This window comes from Heptranchias perlo, chromosome 1 (assembly GCF_035084215.1).
Source record: "Heptranchias perlo isolate sHepPer1 chromosome 1, sHepPer1.hap1, whole genome shotgun sequence".
NCBI classification, from domain to species: Eukaryota; Metazoa; Chordata; class Chondrichthyes; order Hexanchiformes; family Hexanchidae; genus Heptranchias; species Heptranchias perlo.
The window spans coordinates 56,760,265-56,780,266 of record NC_090325.1 but is presented as its reverse complement, the minus strand read 5'-3'; the positions used below and the strand labels follow the sequence as shown (position 1 = coordinate 56,780,266).

Below are 20,002 nucleotides of genomic sequence, written 5' to 3'. Positions count from 1 at the left end.
ACAGCCTTGACTTTTCTCTTTAGACTTATGAATTTACCCTTACCTTTACCCTCCCCTCTTCTTCTTAGTTTAAAGCCCTATCTACTGCCCTAATTATTTGATTTGCCAGGGCACTGGTTCCAGCCCAGTTTAAGTGGAGCCCGTCCCAACGGAACAGCTCCCTCTTTCCCCAGTACTGGTTCCAGTACCTCATGAATTGAAACCCGCTTCCCACATCATTCTTTCAGCCACGTATTTAACCATCTAATCTGTTTGTCCCTATACCAATTTGCGTGTGGCTCAGGTAGTAATCCAGAGATTATTCCCTTTGAGGTTCTGCTTTTTAATTTGGACCCTAGCTCTTCAAACTCCCTCAGCAGAACCCCATTCCTAGTTCTACCTATGTCGTTGGTTCCTACATGGAACTAACTGTACTATTAACACAATTCACAAGTTAATGCATATAAAGTGGTAGAGCACATGGACATTTGGCCCAAAATAATCACTCATCACCTAACTAGGGGCTTTGGCAACCTGAGAAAAGGAAAAAAAATAAAAGAACAAAACTGGAATACAACAATGGTTGAAGATAAGAATTAGGAGCAAAATTACTAAATAAATGGAATCAAGAAATTAGATATAAATACATACTGGATAACAATCCCAGCCTCCATCATTGGTAAGAGGGGCAACAGCAAGAGTGTGGCATGGAACATCAATAACAGAAAATTAAAAACACACACAAAAACACTTTAAGATGTTCATCTTTATTGATTACCCAGGTGGCTTTAAAAAAAATCAGATTCAATAGTTGCTATGGATGTAGCTTTAATTGAGTGCGCCCTCTGTCATTAGTTTTGAAAGTTTCTTCTGAGTCTCATCAGCTGCAGTCCAAGCAAATGAAGAAACTTCAGATTTCTTTATTACATTTCCATGTATTGATACCAGCAAGAAACGAATGATTATACCACCCTGACAGGCAATTGTATCTATAATGCGTTCGACAGACCAAACAAAGAACTCAATATCCAGTTCTGGTCTCCAATTTTGCAGTAGTACACCAAAAAAACTGAATCAAAAACAACGATCTTGATTCTTAGATACAGAATTCATTAATTAGTGATGTCTACTGTGACCAAAAGTTTGGAGTAGGATCAACTGAGCAAAAGTATAAACAGAAACTCACCTGAATAGTCAGTTGCTCTTCCTTGAATGTCCACAACCTTTTATTGATACTCTTATAATCACACATCATTGTCTGCAGTTCTGCTTCAGCCAGGAGTAGTTGTTTTCTACATCTCCCATAGTTCATAAGGAGTTCAAAAAGATCATTTTTATCCTGATTGGCCACAGAAAGAAAATCTTCAGTATATGTATCAACATTTTCCAGCCATGAACCTGATGCAAACATTTTCAGCTCTTCTTTTGAAAATGGTACCATTTCTGGTTCATGTGGAATCTCTGGATACAGTGTCCTGGAATGGGGTGAAACCTGCTCTACGAGTGCAGATCCAGGGTCTCTCTTGACCTCCAATGGCAAATCAGGGTACAGTCTTTCAAAGGCCAACTGTACAGGAAGATCTGTCGTGATGTTATGCAGCTCCACATCAACCATCTCACTCTTGCTATCATCCAGTATTAAAATAGCAGCTTTTTTAATGTCCTTCTTCCTCGTTACCTCCTTTTCCTTCAAATCAACTGTCAACTTCTGAGAAGAAATACTTCTAGAGTGCAATATAATTTGGTCCAATGGAGCACCACCAACAGCAAGTTCAACATCACTAACATTTTGCAAGTTTTCATGTTTTTCATCAATAACAGTCTTACTGGAGCAAGGCAGTTCATTAGCTTCTGGAATATTAATGCTCTCAGGCACCTCTTGGGGCACGTTATTATGGTAAGGGCCGTGGTGTGAGTTTAATTTTTTTGTCTGATCGACTTGAATCTGTTGATCTTTACTGTCTACATGTTGTTTTGAATCAACACCTTCAGATTCAACAACTGCAATGGACACAGCTTCTACACACAATTCAGATTCTTCAATATTTTTCACAGTCACATCAGCTACCAGCAAACCTGGAAGCGATCGGTGATCCTCGGTTTGCCTGTCCTCATTAGGTTTTGAAATAATTTCTTCTTTCTGAATCTTATCAACTGTAGTAAAAGATGAAGAAAGTCCTATTTTTTTTGTTGTAGTAGAAACTGATTCTTGGTCTGATTCAGGTTTAGAACTTTCTTTTATCTTGGCTTCTGTGGTTGCTTTTTTCTTTTTGTCCTGAAAATTCAAAACACGTTACAGATTAGCCCCCCTCAATATGGTTTCACATGCATCAGTTTCACTTTGTTTGATACATACCAAGAATGATAAAAAAACAGTAAATATGGCTCTTATAATTCATTTAAAAATTAATATTGTATTTCAAAACTATCAAATCGCAACACTTTTTTCTACAGCTGTTCCTCGCTGAGCACAGAATTATTGAACAGTGAAATATATTTTTAAAATTTTCATCTACTCCATTATTATAAAATGGAGGCAAATAACAATGGATTTGAAATTCTCATCCTTGTTTTCAAATCTCTCCATGGCCTTGCTCCTCCCTTGCTCTGTAACCTTCTCAAATCCTACAACCCTCCGAGATTGCCGCGCTTCTCCAATTCTTGCCTCTTACGCATCCCCAATTTTAATCGCTCCACCACTGGCAGCTGTGCCTTCAGCTGCCGAGACCCTAAGCTCTGGAATTCCCTCCCTAAACCTCTCTCTCTACCTCTTTGACCTGTTCTAATATCTCCTTATATGGCTCGGTGTCAAACTTTGCTTGATATCGCTCCTATGAAGCGCCTTGGGACGTTTTAAAACATTAAAGGCGCTATAAAAATAAGAACATAATAGGAGCAGGAGTAGGTTATATGGCCCCATTGAGCCTGTTCCGCCATTCAATAAGATCACGGCTGATCTTCTACCTCAACTCCACTTTCCCGTCCTATCCCCATATCCATTGATTCCGTTAGTGTTCAAAAATCTATTGATCTCAGTCTTGAATATACTCAACGACTGAGCATCCTCAGCTCTCTGGGGTAGATAATTCCAAATATTCACAGCCCTCTGAGTGAAGAAATTTTTCTTCATCTCGGTTCTAAATGGCCGACCCCTTATCTTGCGACTATGATCTCGGTTCTAGAATCTCCAGCCAGGGGAAACAGCCTCTCAGCATCTACCCTGTCAAGCCCTCTAAGAATTTTATACGTTTCAATGAGATTACCACTCATTCTTCTAAACTCCAGAAAATATAGGCCCATTCTACTCAATCTCTCCTCATAGGACAACCTTCTCACCCAGGAATCAATCTAGTGAACCTTCACTGCACCCCTTCTAAGGCAAATATATCCTTCCTTAGGTAAGGAGACCAAAACTGTACACAGTACTCCAGGTGTGGTATCACTAGGGCCCTATATAATTGCAGCAAGACCGCCTTACAAATGCAAATTGTTGTTGTTGATTGCTTAAATCAAAAAGGATAGTAACATATACAAGAATATATGCCGTTGATTAGATTTCAAGGCATAAATTCAATGAGGTTCAGATATCAAAATATCATAATAGTTCATTACCTTATATGTAATATTACTTATTTTACATAACTATTTGGGAAGAGGACTAAACAGAAGTTATATATATAAAGCAGCACTGATATGATGTGATCACAGGACAGGCATTACAACACAACTTGCATTTAACAAAAACAAATGGCATTTCAAAGAGGTGTAAGGAAAAACAAATGTCAGGCCAAAGAATGAGATATTAGGAAGGATGACCCAAACCTTGGTCAAAGAGATGGGTTTTAAGATCTTGGAAGAGGGGTAGGCAAAGAGGCAGGGGGGGATGATTAATACACAGCAATATTACAAAAACATACAAGACAAGAAGCTAACATCATCCATAATGTTCTTATAATACCAGGTTAAAGTATTCTAAACTGTACATTTGATGGACAAGTTACTTCATTGCTAAATCCATTAAAGAATTCATGCAATAAACAACCTAAAAAGCTAAAACATTATGTAGAAACATTGGTTTCAATTATTCTTAGGTACAGAATTAATTAGATCTATCACAATTAAAAGTTTGGACAAAGTGAGATCAACTGAGTAGAACCAAAAAAAACTTTTAACTTCCTGAAAGCTGCTTGATGAAAAATTATTATAGAATAACATTATCCAGTACACTCTCAGATCACTACCACACTGTTCCTCCGAGGTAATTATTCCAGGATCATCCTGGAAGTGACAGCAACTTCAAACTCCTCTTGTTTATTGCCATATGCCTCCTCTGTAGCACCTTTTATCCTCACTTTTGACACTAAATGTAAGAAACCTATAGACTTCATGTTTAAATTCAAGGCCAATCTGAACAGCTGCCACATGTCCTTCCTACATCCCTCATCTTCCCACCTCACTTTATCCATCACAAAGTTCAACCTAACCAGAGCTCTGCAGTATATGTCCTCTTCTGGTCATCAAAGTCCCTGTCCTTGGAATCCAGCCAATCAATTTCAATGTCTTTTTACTAGTCATCAAATTTCTCCATCATCCCACTCCATCCTATTTGAGTGATCTTCCCTTTCAGCTGTAGCATGTGGTCAGGCTTCTCCTTACGGCTGCATGGTTTGATTGTGCTTCAGGTGAGTGTTTGAGTGGTCTTTACAGACTGGATGCTTTTCACAGAATTGGGACTGACTTACTGGTGCAGAAGAAAATAAGTGTGTTGATGCATAAATTTGTATTGTTAATGCTGAATGAATAAAAAGTACCACTGGAGTTGTTTAATATGACAGGATTATTTCCCCATGAATCTTTATTCATTCAACATCTCATAACATTGAGCCCTTATGTTTAAGTTCTGTAGTCACAAGTTTCCATCATGCCTTCATCTAAGAGAAAGGTGCCGTGCATTTCAAGAGAAATAGAGAATTTCATATTTCTTTGCAGATGTTAATGGAATTGATGTGTTGGCAACAGGTACCCATTGTAAAACTAGATCATTGTATTATTAAACAGTTTTTTTAAAACCCTGGGCAGCTTTTTTTCTAAGTATACAGATTTTTGTAACAGGAGGAGTACATTAGAAACATCTTTATCACACCTGATACTAATAGCTAAAAGGAGATCAATGAGCCTCCTAGGGAAAAAAATGCGACAGAGCGGTATTTTTTTTCAGGAAAATAACAGCTACGCATTTATGCAATCCTAACACCTTATCAGATACAAAACTGCTAATGCAGACATGGTATGCTGTGGTGTGGTGTGGTTCCCCCTCCTCCTCCTCCTTCTCTCCTCTCCTCTCTTGATTCCTTCCAGCCTCTCCGCGGCCTTCCATCTACCTCGGGGCGAGGGTTGTGTTCTTAATAACTGCCACAAATGATGGCTTTTGTAAGAGACGCTCATGACACACAGAGCAGGGGCCGACCTGGGCCTCGCAGTTCTCTCTTTATTTTACCTGCGGTTTTACTGCCTGCCTAGGTTTTTTCGGACGCGCCACTTCCGCCATCCTCAGCCTCTGCCCCGAGCTCGAGCTCGAGCGCCCCAGTTGTTGTGAAGTCACGCGACCAGAGATCACGTGTTACGTAACCGTTCTCCGTGACGGACGGTGGCTCGCGTGGTTTCAAACTCAGTCTTAGCTCGCGCTAGCGGAGCGGCCGCCTCCTCCTCCTGAACAACCAGGTCTTATATTTCTTTTCCCATTTCGGATTCAATGGAGCATTTTTATGTTTAGCTGAATCATACTGTCGCCTTTTGTAGGATTGCAACATTTTTGTTAACAACAAAGCCTCAGTGGTAGCACCTCCTTTGAGTCAGAAGGTTGTGGGTTCAAGTTCCACTCCAGACAGAGACTTGAGCGCAAACTCTAGGCTGTATTGAGGGAGCGCTGCGCTGATGGAGCTGTGGTCTGTTGGATGAGATGTTAAAGTCATTGTCCCATTGCTGTTTGTGGGAGCTTGCTGTGCGAATTGGCTGATGCATTTCCTGCATTACAACAGTGACTACACTTCAAAAGGACTTCATTGGCTGTGAAGTTCTTTGGGACGTCCTGAGGTTGTGAAAGGCGCTAAATAGATGCAAGTTCTTTTTTAGAGGGAACGAATTGGGTGGAGCAGTGAGTTCTTCAATGGTCTCTGCTCTGTGTCCAGTGTCCTTAAGTCTAGCTCAAGCTAGTGCTGACTTTACAGTTGTTATTTTTGTACATTGACATGTATGGGTGTTTTTTCAATGTAGAAAATTAGGAAAAGCTGACAACTCAAAAAACAACATCCAACTGAAAAATGGCCCTAAATAAAAGCCTATGACGAAGGCCACTAAATAAGTTACATTCCTTTTTATTACATTGGATTTCAGAATTTATATTAGTGTTTTAGGATCACATTTTGAAATTCAGTTTGTTTTTTGTGAAAGCTGAAATTCATTGTCCTCATTTACAACATGCAAAAAGGACTGATTACATTGGGAATGCAGTGGAACATGATCTTATCGTGACTATATACCCAATATTCCATCAGTTATATTATAGGTGGTGGGGAGAGGGAACTAAACAACACAAAAGTGAAGTTTTTGTAATGGTGCGTTTCCATAATTTACAGCCTTTAATAATATTCTATTACAGATGTGGAATCAGGTAGGTATAGATAAACCTCCCTATTTCATCCTGCGTATGTGGGGCAAAAACGTACTTGTATTCCTTAGTACTTTTGCAGTTGGTGGATGGGGCTGGGATCACAGCCTTAAGATCTTAACTAGTCAGGATGTAGCCTGGATGGTGGTGAGAAAGGCCCATCCAGTGAGGTCCTTCCAACATGCACGGAACCTCAGTGCCACTGCGAGCTGTCCTTGAGGCTGTGGCGGGGAGGAGACCGTCTTCCACCTCCTGCTGGCCTGCCCCTTTGCGCAGAGGGTGTGGCAAGAGATGCGTTGGTATTTGTCCCGGTTCATCCTGAACAGGTCGGTAACACAGGATGCTGTGCTCAATGGACTGTTGCCTGGGATGCACACTGAGACAGATATCACCTGCGGCTGGAAGACCATCAACTCAGTGAAGGAGGCCCTTTGGTCCACCTGAAACTTGCTGGTCTTTCAGCTGAAGGAGCTGTCCACGACAGAGTGTTGCCGAGTAGCACACTCCAAGGTCCAGGAGTACGTGCTGAGGGACGCACTGAGGCGAGGTGTGACCTATGCAAAGGCTCTATGGGGAAAGGCCACCCCACCTTGTAGTGTACACCATGAGTCAGTGTTTGAATTGTAATAATGAGAAAGCTTTGTGTACGATCTGTAGTGTTCTTGGTTTGAAATGTACTGGTTTGGAATTGTGATATTTACTTTGGACTGTGTGTACCTTTAAATGCTATGAAATAAAGTATATTGTTGTATCATGTAACTAACCAGGATGGTAGAAAGCAATCTAGATGGACCGTGGTCTTTTTTCATCCAATAATTCCTATGTTCCTAACTACATTAAGAATGCTAAGGTGTAGTTTTCCAAATATTTTTGCAGTAAATGACCACTGGAGAGAACATTTTAATAATGAGGTTTCTGGAGTCCCTACATCAGAAATATATATGGGACTACAAATGAAATAAAAAAGAGAAACTATAAATCTATAGGAAAAAAATCCTTTTCATTTATTCCCAACCAAAAGGACTGATGAACTACCTGCTCCCAGATCTTAGCATGTACTCTAACTACTGCTGGAAATTTTATGACAGTGGCCCAGGTGTTTTGCCTTCCAGTTTTCCCTCTCTCCCTTTGAAGGAATGGCTAGCCTCCACTTGACCACTTGCTCAATGTCATGAACGAGATCAGGAAATGACCTTGTGGGAAATCACAGGGCAAATCCAGATATTGCTCTGCAGCTGCTGTTGACGCTGGAACATATAAACTAACCAAACCAATGCTAGTAATTGTAGATTGAAATAGTTTATTGATAATCAAAAGTTTTTAATGTTATAAAATAAAAAAACTATGTCTGTTAATTTTTAATCGTGCCTTTTTGTTTAATTCTGTAAATAGAATTAGCAATAACAGAGTAAATCGTTTATTAAAGCTGAATAAAGTAAATTGTTATGCATATATATAGTTAAATCTGAATAACAAAAGTTTTATCTGTTATAGTATTGATAATATTGTAGAGTGCTCCAGCATTACTGATTGGTCGGTGCTAAGTGGTGTAATAGCAATCATGTGGTCAGCACAAACCAGATTGTTTTTGACTGTATCTGGGTGTATTTTTATATTATTAAATCAGAAAGTTCTGGTGGTTAATGTTTCTTAACTACTGCTCAATCTTAGAGCATTACACGTGGGGAGCCAACACAAAGTTGTACAGGGCATTGGTGAGGCCACACTTGGAATACTGTGTACAGTTCTGGTCACCCTATTATAGAAAGGATATTATTAAACTAGAAAGAGTGCAGAAAAGATTTACTAGGATGCTACCGGGACTTGATGGTTTGATATTATAGGGAGAGGTTAGACAGACTGGGACTTTTTTCCCTGGAGAGTAGGAGGTTAAGGGGTGATCTTATAGAAGTCTATAAAATAGTGAGGGGCATAGATAAGGTAGATAGTCAAAATCTTTTCCCAAAGGTAGGGGAGTCTATAACGAGGGGGCATAGATTTAAGGTGAGAGGGGAGAGATACAAAAGGGTCCAGAGGGGCAATTTTTTCACTCAAAGGGTGGTGAGTGTCTGGAACGAGCTGCCAGAGGCAGTAGTAGAGGCGGGTACAATTTTGTCTTTTAAAAAGCATTTGGACAGTTACATGGGTAATATGAGTATAGAGGGATATGGGCCAAGTGCAGGAAATTGGGACTAGCTTAGTAGTATAAACTGGGCGACATGGACATGTTGGGCCGAAGGGCCTGTTTCCATGTTGTAACTTCTATGATTCTATGAAGTGTAGTGCAGAGGTGGTGAGGTTATTTGGAGTAGGGCTGAGGGAGGGCTGTGGTGATTTTGAGGTTAGAAAATCTAGAGGGGGTAGGTAGAGCATAATTAGGTGAGGTAGAGGTAAAAAGTAATGGGGGAAGGAGGAACAAGATAGAGGCTGGGAGCAATGTTGATGGTGCCAGAGGTGCCATTAGTGGAAGGGAGAATGATGGATGCCCAATCCAATCCTTGACTGAGAAATTCCTCCTAAGAATAAGCTAAAACTGTATTTAATTTATATTTGTGAAAGTTAAATATGAAAAACAAGTTTTATAAAGTTCATGGGAGAGGCGCAGACCAATTGCGGGATCAGGGAGGAAGTGGGAATGGAGGGTGGCCAGCAGCAGCAACAGGTCCGATCCTTCTAAGCTGGTGTCAGAAATTCCTTCAAATAAGCCACAAAAAAACCCTTCAATTCATTTTTCTCATAGCGACATTTAAAAACTTAAGTTTTGAAATACATGATGTCAGCGATGCTGATGGGGTTGGAGGCTCGATGAAAGTATGAGTTGCAGGAAATGGGGGATGACTGCAGCATCCACAGGGTTTCAACCGCATTTCCGGTGAAGTTACAGCAGTGGAGTGGGAGAAGCCCCGAGGAAATTCCCGGCTCTAGTTATTTCTCTTTTTTTCAGATTTTGAAATAACTTGGATTTGTTGAAGGAAAATCATGTTTGACACACTTGATTGAGTTCTTTGATGAAGTAACGAAGAGGGTTGATGGGGGTAGTGCAGTTGATGTGTGTATGTACTTTCAAAAGGCATTTGATAAAGTACCACATATTAGACTTCTTAGCAAAATTAAAGCCCATGGGGTTAGAGGGACAATGGCAGCATAGATACAAAATTGGCATGGGGACATAAAGCAGAGTAGTGGTGAATGGTTTTTCAGACTGGAGGGAAGTATACAGTGGTGTTCCCCAGGGGTCAGTATTAGGACAACTTTTGAGATATATTAATGTTCTGGACATGGGTATACAGGGTACAATTTCAAAGTTTGCAGATGACACGAAACTCGGAAATGTAGTAAACAATGTGGAGGATAGAATCAATGTGGGTGGAAATTAGAAATAACAAGGAGCAGAAAACACTGGTGGGAGTAGTTTATAGGCCCCCTAATAGTAGCAATACTGTTGGACAGAGTATTAATCATGAAATAATAGGAGCTTGTAACAAAGGAAATGCAGTCATCATGGGGGACTTTAATCGTAACATAGACTGGGCAAATCAAATTGGCAACAGTAGTTTGGAGGACGAGTTCATGGAATGTATTCGAGACAGTTTCCTAGAGCAATATGTCATGGTACCAACCAGGGAACAGACTGTTTTAGATCTTGTATTATGTAATGAGATAGGATTAATTAGTAATCTCACAGTAAAAGAACCTCTGGGGAAAAGTGATCATAATATGATAGAATTTCACAGTTTGAAAGTAACGTACTTAAGTCAGAAACTGGAGTCTTACCTTAAATAAAGCCAATTACATAGGCATGAGGGGCAAGTTGTCAAGGGTAGATTGGGAAATTAGATTAAAGGATTTGACAGTTGAAAAGCAATGGCAAACATTTAAAGAAATATTTCAATATTCTCAACAAGTATACATTCCATTGAGAAATAAAAACTCCACGGGAAAAATGATCCACCCGTGGCTAACTAAAGAAGTTAAGGAGAGTACTAGATTGAAAGAAGAGGCCTATAATGTTGCCAAGAAGAGTAATAAGCCTGGGGATTGGGAGAGTTTTAGAAACCAACAAAGGACGACCAAAACATTGATAAAAAGGGAGAAAATAGAATGTGAAAATAAACTAGCAAAAAAAAACAGATTGTAAGAGCTTCTACAAGTATGTAAAAAGGAAGAGAGTAGCAAAAGAAAAGATTGGTCCCTTAGAGGCTGAGACAGGATAAATTATAATGGGGAATCAGGAAATGGCAGATGCGTTAAACAAATATTTTGTATCTGTCTTCACAGTAGATGACACAAAAAACATACCAAAAGTAGTGGGGAACCAAGGGGTAAATGAGAGAGGAACTTAAAACAATTAATATCATTAGAGAAAAAGTACTGGACAAACTAATGGGACTAAATGCTGGAAAAAACTCTGGATCTGGGGGTTCTAAAAGAGGTGGCTGCAGAGATGGTGGATGCATTGGTTATGATCTTCCAAAATTCTCTAGATTCTGGAATGGTCCCAGTGTGGACTGGAAGGTAGCAAATGTTATCCCGCTATTCAAGAAGGGAGGGAGAGAGAAAACAGGGAACTACAGGCCAGTTAGCCTGACGTCAGTAGTTGGGAAAATGCTGGAATCCATTATTAAGGAAGTGATAACAGGGCACTTAAAAAATCATAATATGATTAGACAGAGCCAACATGGTTTTATGAAAGAGAAATTGTGTTTGACAAATTTATTAGAGTTTTTTGAGGATGTTACTAGCAGGGTAGATAAAGGGGAATCAATGGATGTAGTATATTTGGATTTTTAAAAGGCATTTGATAAGGTGCCACATAAAAGGTTGTTACACAAGGTAAGTGCTCATGGGGTTGGGGATAATATATTAGCATGGATAAAGGATTGGTTAAAGGACAGAAAACAGAGAGTAGGGATAAATGGGTCATTCTCAGGTTGGCAGGCTGTAACTAGTGGGGTGCCGCAAGGATCGGTGCTTGGGCCTCAGCTATTTACAATCTATATTAATGACTTAGATGAAGGAATCGAGTGTGATGTATCCAAGTTTGCTGACAATACAAAGCTAGGTGGGAAAGTAAGCTGTGAGGAGGACACGAGCAGTCTGCAAAGTGATATAGACAGATAAAATGAGTGGGCAAGAAGGTGGAGTACATTGCGGGAAAATGTGAGTTTACTCACTTTGGTAGGAAGAATAGAAAAACAGAATATTTATTGAATGGTGAGAAACTATTAAATATTGGTTTTCAGAGACTTCGATGTCCTCGTACAAGAAACACAAAAAGTTAGTATGCAGTTACAGCAGGCAATTTGGAAAGCAAATGGCATGTTGGCCTTTATTGCAAGGGGGTTGGAGTACAAAAGTAGGGAAGTCTTATTACAGTTGTACAGGGCTTTACCGAGACCTCACATGGAGTACTGCATAGGAAGGTTCACTAGATTAATTCCTGGGATGAGAGGGTTGTCCTATGAAGAGAGGTTGAGTAGAATTGGCCTATACTCTCTGAAGTTTAGAAGACTGAGAGGTGATCTCATTGAAACAAAGAAGATTATGAGGGGGCTTGACCGGGTAGATGCTGAGAGATTGTTTCCCCTGGCTAGAGAGTCTGGAACTTGGGGGCATAGTTGCAGGATAAGGGGTTGGCCATTTAAGACTGAGATGAGGAGGAATTTCTTAATGCAGAGGGTTGTGAATTTTTGGAATTCTCTACCCCAGAGGGCTGTGGATGCTGCATCATTGAATACATTCAAGGCTGAGATGGATAGATTTTTGGACTCTAGGGGAATCAAGGGATATGGGGATCGGGCAGGGAAAGTGGAATTGAGGTGGAAGATCAGCCATGATCTGATTGAGTGACGGAGCAGGCTCAAGGGACCGTATGTCTTATTTCTTATGTTCTTATGTTCTAACAGACTTCAGGTGAAACAGATTTAAGGTGATCAGCATAAGAGCCAGAGGCGACATCATGAAACATTTTTTTACGCAGCGAGTTATAATGATGTGGAATGCACTGCCTGATAGGGTGGTGGAAGCAGCTTCAATAATAACTTTGTACGGGGAATTGGATAAATACTTGAAGGGAAAAAAAGTACAGGGCTATGGGGAAAGAGCAGGGGAATGGGACTAAAATAGCCCTTTCAAAAAGCTGGCACAGGCATGATGGTCCGAATGGCCTACTATAGAACCATAGAAAAGATACAGCACACAAGGGGGCCATTCGGCCCATCATGTCTGCGCTGGCTCGAAGAACAACCAGGTACCCATTCTAATTCCACCTTCCAGCACCCGGTCCGTAGCCCTGCAGCTTACAGCACATTAGGTGCAGGTCCAGATACTTTTTAAAAGAGTTGAGGGTCCCTGCCTCTACCACCAATTCGGGCAGCGAATTCCATACACCCACCACCCTCTAGGTAAAAAAGCTTTTCCTCATGTCCCCTCTAATCCATCTGCCAATCAGCTTAAATCTATGTCCTCTAGTTCTTCAACTCTCTGCTAGGGGAAACAGGTATTTCCTGCCTATTCTATCTGGGCCCCTCATAATTTTGTACACCTCAATCAAGTCTCCCCTCAGCCTCCTCTGCTCCAAGGAAAATAATCCCTGCCTATCCAATCTCTTCTCGTAGCTGGAATTTTCAAGCCCTGGCAACATTCTTGTAAATTTTCTCTGCACTCTCTCCAGAGCAATTACGTCCTTCCTGTAATGTGGTGACCAGAACTGCGCATAATACTCCAGCTGTGGCCTTACCAGCGTTTTATACAGTTCCATCATTACATCCCTGCTTTTGTATTCTATACCTCAGCTAATAACGGAGAGCATTCCATATGCCTTCTTCACAACCTTATCTACCTGTACTGCCACCTTCAGGGACCTGTGCACATGCACTCCAAGGTCTCTCACTTCCTCTGCCCCTCTCAATATATTCCTGTTTACTGCGTATTCCCTTTTACTGTTTGCCCTCCTGAAGTGTATTACCTCACATTTCACCGGGGTTGAACTCCATTTGCCACTTTTCCGCCCACTCCACCAACCCATTGATATCTTCTTGGAGTCTACAGCTATCCTCTTCACTATCAACTACACGGCCAATTTTTGTGTCATCTGCAAATTTCCCAATCATGCCCCCTACATTCAAGTCCAAATCATTAATATACACCAAAAACAGCAAGGGACCCAACACTGAGCCCTGTGACACACCACTGGAAACGGATTTCCATTCGCAAAGACATCCATCGACTTTTACCCTTTGTTTCCTGTTACTGAGCCAATTTTGGATCCAATTCGCCACATTTCCTTCTATCCCATGGGCTTTTACCTTTCTGACCTTTCCACTGTGTTGTACCTGCTATGATACAATGATTGTTTAACAAGTAGAGAAGTCAAACAGCTGGCAATCCAGAGAAACTGCCAACTACAATAATTAGCCTCAAATTGGCCTCGGAACCCAGTTCCCCATTGGGAACGCTGAGCACTGATCTTCAGGGAACAGGCCAAGTTAGCACCATCAGATTACAAATGCACTGCAGGTCCCAGACTACCTGTGAATAACACCACAGGAGATCAACTAATGAATAAGAGTTTTGTTTTACACATTCTTGTAAACAGCAGAAAGGTTTGTTGCTTTGGTAAATACTTATGTAACGCACTTCAGAATTTTAATGGAAAACAGTTGATAGCCTATGGAATTGCTTGTGTTCAAAAAAAAATTGTGTTTCTTCCTATAACTGTCTCAATGCTCTCCCACTTTCTAATTCTTTTTGAGTCCTTCTCTGTGTTTCTGTTTGTCTTCCAATATTTCCCCTTCTTTGTCTGGCTTTCACACTTTCATTGCCGTCACTGCACATTTCTGTCTGAGTCTTTTTGTTGCTCATTTAGTCTTGCTCTTTTTGTATGTCTGTCCTTTCCTTTGACCCCCCTCGTCTATATGTCTCCCACTGTTCTCTACAGATCTCTCATACATATTGATCCATTAAACTTGTATCTTTTACCTTTTTTAAAGGATAGGGTAGACTGCAAAATGGTAGCCAACATTTACTTGGTTGGAAGTGATGGTTGGGCCAAATGGGAAAAGGCTGTTGCACGTTGGGCTGGGAGAGAGCAAGGTGCAGAGTCTGCAGAAAGGCTAGGTTTGCTTTGGGAAGGTCTGGTGAATTTAGAGCTGCAACCTTAAGGCTAGGCCAAATGGTCTTCCTGTTAATGCAAAAGCGGATGTCACGATGGATTTAGAGCTGCAGCCTTGACTGGTACTGCTGTGCCAGGGAATCATTACAGAATGCACAGGTAAGAAAGAAAGTGGTGTAGATTGGTTTGGGTGGGATTGGAGAGGGTTGGACCTCATGTGGGGAGACTGGGATTAGAGGTTTAGGAGGAAGGGGCACGAGACTGAGGGAGGGAGGCAGAGTCTGAAACTGGAATGTGGAGGGAATTCAGTGGAGTCCAGATGTGGAAAGAAATGCAGCAGCCGAGGGATAAAAGCTGGAAGGGCAGTGGAGTGGGGGTGGGGGGGCGTTGTGATGCTGGCCTCTTTGTATTTGGAGACTAAGGAGTATTTCCCTCATCTGAGTTGGGGACATAATAAGGTATTTCTGCTGACCAGGGAATCATGTTTTAAGAGAATGAATAGGCTTGGTATCATGACAGGCAGTACTGATGCAGAGGGCTGATCCTGCTTCTCCATTTTCAATTTCTAGAAGCAGCAGGAACAGCACTCAGAAAATCTACTGATCTGCCAGTTTTGAAGTTGAGGGAATCTGTGCGCCTGCTTAAAACTATAATCCCGTTATTATGGTGGGACTGGGAGTGAGCAGAGCAGAGGCTAAGACCACTCCCAGGAATGCAACAAAGGTACTGGGATTGGGTCCAGGAGGGAACAGCAGTAGTGTCAGTAAAATGACTGGACTGGAGAATTAATGGGGTTAGGGGAGTGAAGAGAATGAAACTATAATGGTGACTGAAGACGAGTTAATTTTTTTCCCCCAACCTGATTGGTCTGTGCTGACCACATGGATGATATGATCATGTGGTAAGCATGGACCAATTGGCAATGTTGGAGCATTCGACAATCTATAGTATTCCAGACAAAAAGCTTTTAATAAAGATAGTACGTCAATTCACAGAAGTACTATCTTTGAGAAAAATGTATTATCATACAAGCTAAGACCTTACTTTAATAAAAGTATGTTACATTGTAGAAATCGTAAATAAAAAATGTTTAAACTGATTATTACAGTTCATCCAGAATAATAATTATCTTGTATATGCACAGAACATTGTTTAAAATATCATTGATTCTTCATCAAAAGATCTAAATAAAAGAAAATTAATTCCTTGTGGGTTCAGCATGACATTGTATGACCCATGCTTTTTATAAACATCCATTTCAATGTCCAGAGAAAGCAAAACTTTCAGTCATAAAAGTAGAAAGAAGCAAGTGGATATAAAACTGAGGTTAAATTATTTTTACAGTTTTTGGGAGAAGGAGTACATTTTTGTATCAGCAGGGGGGTGCGTGTACTGGAAATGGAACACTTTCCCTCTTTTTGCGAAAGAGTTCAAGTGTTCCAATTCGAGTAGAAGCATCCCTCTGATAACACAAACATTTACTGCTTCTCCCAAAAGCTGCAAATAACTTACAAAAACATTGAACATTTCCAAATTAGATACAGCATAGGCCAGATGCAGAGTAATCCACTTCTCTTCCTCACTAAGTGCCTTAATGTCAACATCAGAAAAGCACCTGCTAGTGCACCAATGTGATTTTTTTTCCTTTTTCCATTTCCCACACCATCTATTGATTCAGATTTAAAAACAGAAAATGCTGGAAATGCTCAGCAGGACAGCAGCATCCATGGAGAGAGAAACTAGCTCTGTTTCTCTCTCCAATTATGCTGCCTGACCTGAGTATTTCCAGCATTTTCTGTTTTTATTTCAGATTTCCAGCATCCGCAGTATTTTGCTTTGTTTTATTGATTCAGATTACCAGTTTAATGCCACACAGCGACCATTTATTGGCAGTGTTATGCTGTGGACCCTTTGAGTGCTGACACTGGCCTGAGACTAGAACACTTACGACCTTTAGCACAATCAGTCCTTCATTGAAGTATACAGTAGACACATATACTACTAAAGTAAAGCAAACTCATTGATTTAAAACACCGACCTTGCATTTGTAATATAGTGGCGACTCTATGGGCTAGAATTTGCTGTCAAAATAACGGTGAGGCAATTGTGTCATTGTTATTTATTCGTAAATGGTGCAACAACTTCAGGGGAAGAGCAGATCTGCGATTAAATGTGAATTAGCAAAAGTTGCTGCCCCGCTCCGCTCCGCTCTTCCACATCGTCCTTCTCCTCTTCATATTCCTCCTCCACCTCCTTTCCGTCCTCCCCACTCCTCCTCCTCGTTCACCTCCTCCTCCTCTTCGTCCTCCCCCTCCTCTTCGTCCTCCCCCTCCTCTTCGTCCTCCCCCTCCTCTTCGTCCTCCCCCTCCTCTTCGTCCTCCCCCTCCTCTTCGTCCTCCCCCTCCTCTTCGTCCTCCCCCTCCTCTTCGTCCTCCCCCTCCTCTTCGTCCTCCCCCTCCTCTTCGTCCTCCCCCTCCTCTTCGTCCTCCCCCTCCTCTTCGTCCTCCCCCTCCTCTTCGTCCTCCCCCTCCTCTTCGTCCTCCCCCTCCTCTTCGTCCTCCCCCTCCTCTTCGTCCTCCCCCTCCTCTTCGTCCTCCCCCTCCTCTTCGTCCTCCCCCTCCTCTTCGTCCTCCCCCTCCTCTTCGTCCTCCCCCTCCTCTTCGTCCTCCCCCTCCTCTTCGTCCTCCCCCTCCTCTTCGTCCTCCCCCTCCTCTTCGTCCCCTCCCCCTCTTTGTTCCCTCCCCCTCCTCTTTGTCCCCCCCACTCCCCCTCCTCTGCGTCCCCCCCACTCCCCCTCCTCTGCGTCCCCCCCACTCCCCCTCCTCTGCGTCCCCCCCCACTCCCCCTCCTCTGCGTCCCCCCCCACTCCCCTCCTCTGCGTCCCCCCCCACTCCCCTCCTCTGCGTCCCCCCCCACTCCCCTCCTCTGCGTCCCCCCCCACTCCCCCTCCTCTGCGTCCCCCCCCACTCCCCCTCCTCTGCGTCCCCCCCCACTCCCCCTCCTCTGCGTCCCCCCCCACTCCCCCTCCTCTGCGTCCCCCCCCACTCCCCCTCCTCTGCGTCCCCCCCCACTCCCCCTCCTCTGCGTCCCCCCCCACTCCCCCTCCTCTGCGTCCCCCCCACTCCCCCTCCTCTGCGTCCCCCCCACTCCCCCTCCTCTGCGTCCCCCCCACTCCCCCTCCTCTGCGTCCCCCCCACTCCCCCTCCTCTGCGTCCCCCCCACTCCCCCTCCTCTGCGTCCCCCCCACTCCCCCTCCTCTGCGTCCCCCCCACTCCCCCTCCTCTGCGTCCCCCCCACTCCCCCTCCTCTGCGTCCCCCCCCCACTCCCCCTCCTCTGCGTCCCCCCCCACTCCCCCTCCTCTGCGTCCCCCCCACTCCCCCTCCTCTGCGTCCCCCCCACTCCCCCTCCTCTGCGTCCCCCCCACTCCCCCTCCTCTGCGTCCCCCCCACTCCCCCTCCTCTGCGTCCCCCCCACTCCCCCTCCTCTGCGTCCCCCCCACTCCCCCTCCTCTGCGTCCCCCCCACTCCCCCTCCTCTGCGTCCCCCCCACTCCCCCTCCTCTGCGTCCCCCCCACTCCCCCTCCTCTGCGTCCCCCCCACTCCCCCTCCTCTGCGTCCCCCCCACTCCCCCTCCTCTGCGTCCCCCCCACTCCCCCTCCTCTGCGTCCCCCCCACTCCCCCTCCTCTGCGTCCCCCCCCACTCCCCCTCCTCTGCGTCCCCCCCACTCCCCCTCCTCTGCGTCCCCCCCACTCCCCCTCCTCTGCGTCCCCCCCACTCCCCCTCCTCTGCGTCCCCCCCACTCCCCCTCCTCTGCGTCCCCCCCACTCCCCCTCCTCTGCGTCCCCCCCACTCCCCCTCCTCTGCGTCCCCCCCACTCCCCCTCCTCTGCGTCCCCCCCACTCCCCCTCCTCTGCGTCCCCCCCACTCCCCCTCCTCTGCGTCCCCCCCACTCCCCCTCCTCTGCGTCCCCCCCCACTCCCCCTCCTCTGCGTCCCCCCCACTCCCCCTCCTCTGCGTCCCCCCCACTCCCCCTCCTCTGCGTCCCCCCCACTCCCCCTCCTCTGCGTCCCCCCCACTCCCCCTCCTCCTCGTCCTCCTTTTGTACTTGTTGCTGTCCAGTGGTGGTAAGGGTCCCTCATGATGGCAAAGTTGTGGAGCATGCAGCAGACAACGACAAATCTGGACACCCACTCAGGGCTGTATTGCAAAGCTCCTCCAGAACGATTCAGGCAGCGGAAGCATTACTTGAGCATGCCGATTGTTTGCTCGATGGTGATCCTTGAGGCAGCATGGCTCTCATTGTTGGCGTGTTCTGCAGCTGTGCGCAGGTTCTTGACTGGAGTCATGAGCCATGTCTGGAGGGGATAACCTTGTCGCCCAATAGCCAACCTGTAACTTGGCATCTTGATTGTAACAATGGCAGCACAGAGGACTGTCGTAGGATGGAAGAATCATGACTGCTGCCAGGATCGAGAGCACATACCTGCATGATGCGCTGCCTGTGGTCACAGACCAGCTGTATGTTGAGGGAGTGGAATCCCTTTCAATTAATAAAGATGCCAGGTTGCTGATAGGGAGCATGCGAGGCAATGTGTGTGCAGTCAGTTGCACCTTGCACCCTGGAGAAGCCTGCCAGTTGTGCAAAATCTAGAGCCCTCTCGTCCTGCTTCACTCTGTTAATAGGGAAGGAGATGTAGGTATTTCTCCAGGTATAGAGTCTCAGAGACCTCCCTGATGCGTCGGTGTGCTGCAAACTGTGAGATGTTGTTGATGTTACCTGTTATAGCCTGAAAGGAGCCCGTGGCATAAAAGTTTAGCGGCATGGTTAACCTGACAGCCACGGGCAGTGTTGTCCATGCTCTGGTTAGATGCTGGAGTTGTGGCTGCAGCAGGCGACATAACTCGGTGACAGGCTCCTTGGTGAAGAAAAGGCACCTGAGACATTGCTCCTCAGTAAAGTTGACATAGGAGAAGTGGTCCCTGAAGACCCTCTGTGGATATAGCCTCCTGATAATTGCCCTCCTGTTCCTCCCTCTGGCAGCTTCTGTGTGCCTTCTTTGCTGCTCCCACTTGTCCTCCCGCCCCAAAGGTAGCCCAATGAGACCACCCATGTCTGCAGCCAGGCCATTTGTGAGGCAAAGAGCTATCATAGTGCAAGAGCAACAAAATCCCTCTGTGCAGACAAAGTGAACTTTACATGTGTAAATGGGGTTTCTGCTGCACTTACGGCAAAATTACAGCA

At 44.3% G+C, this 20,002-nt stretch overlaps 1 protein-coding gene across 1 annotated transcript in view; it reads right to left on the bottom strand.

Moving 5' to 3' along the window:
• The window catches only part of epg5 (ectopic P-granules autophagy protein 5 homolog (C. elegans)), a 182,076-nt gene extending 176,518 nt beyond the window's left edge, over window positions 1–5,558 (bottom strand). Inside the window, exons 1-2 of the mRNA XM_067985336.1 lie at window positions 5,477–5,558; window positions 1,166–2,254 (exon numbers count right to left, since the gene is read on the bottom strand). Coding sequence (XP_067841437.1) covers window positions 1,166–2,254; window positions 5,477–5,527 — 1,140 coding nt within the window. The 5' untranslated portion in view covers window positions 5,528–5,558. The remainder of the gene's footprint in view (window positions 1–1,165; window positions 2,255–5,476) is intronic.
• Window positions 5,559–20,002: the final 14,444 nt, after the last annotated feature.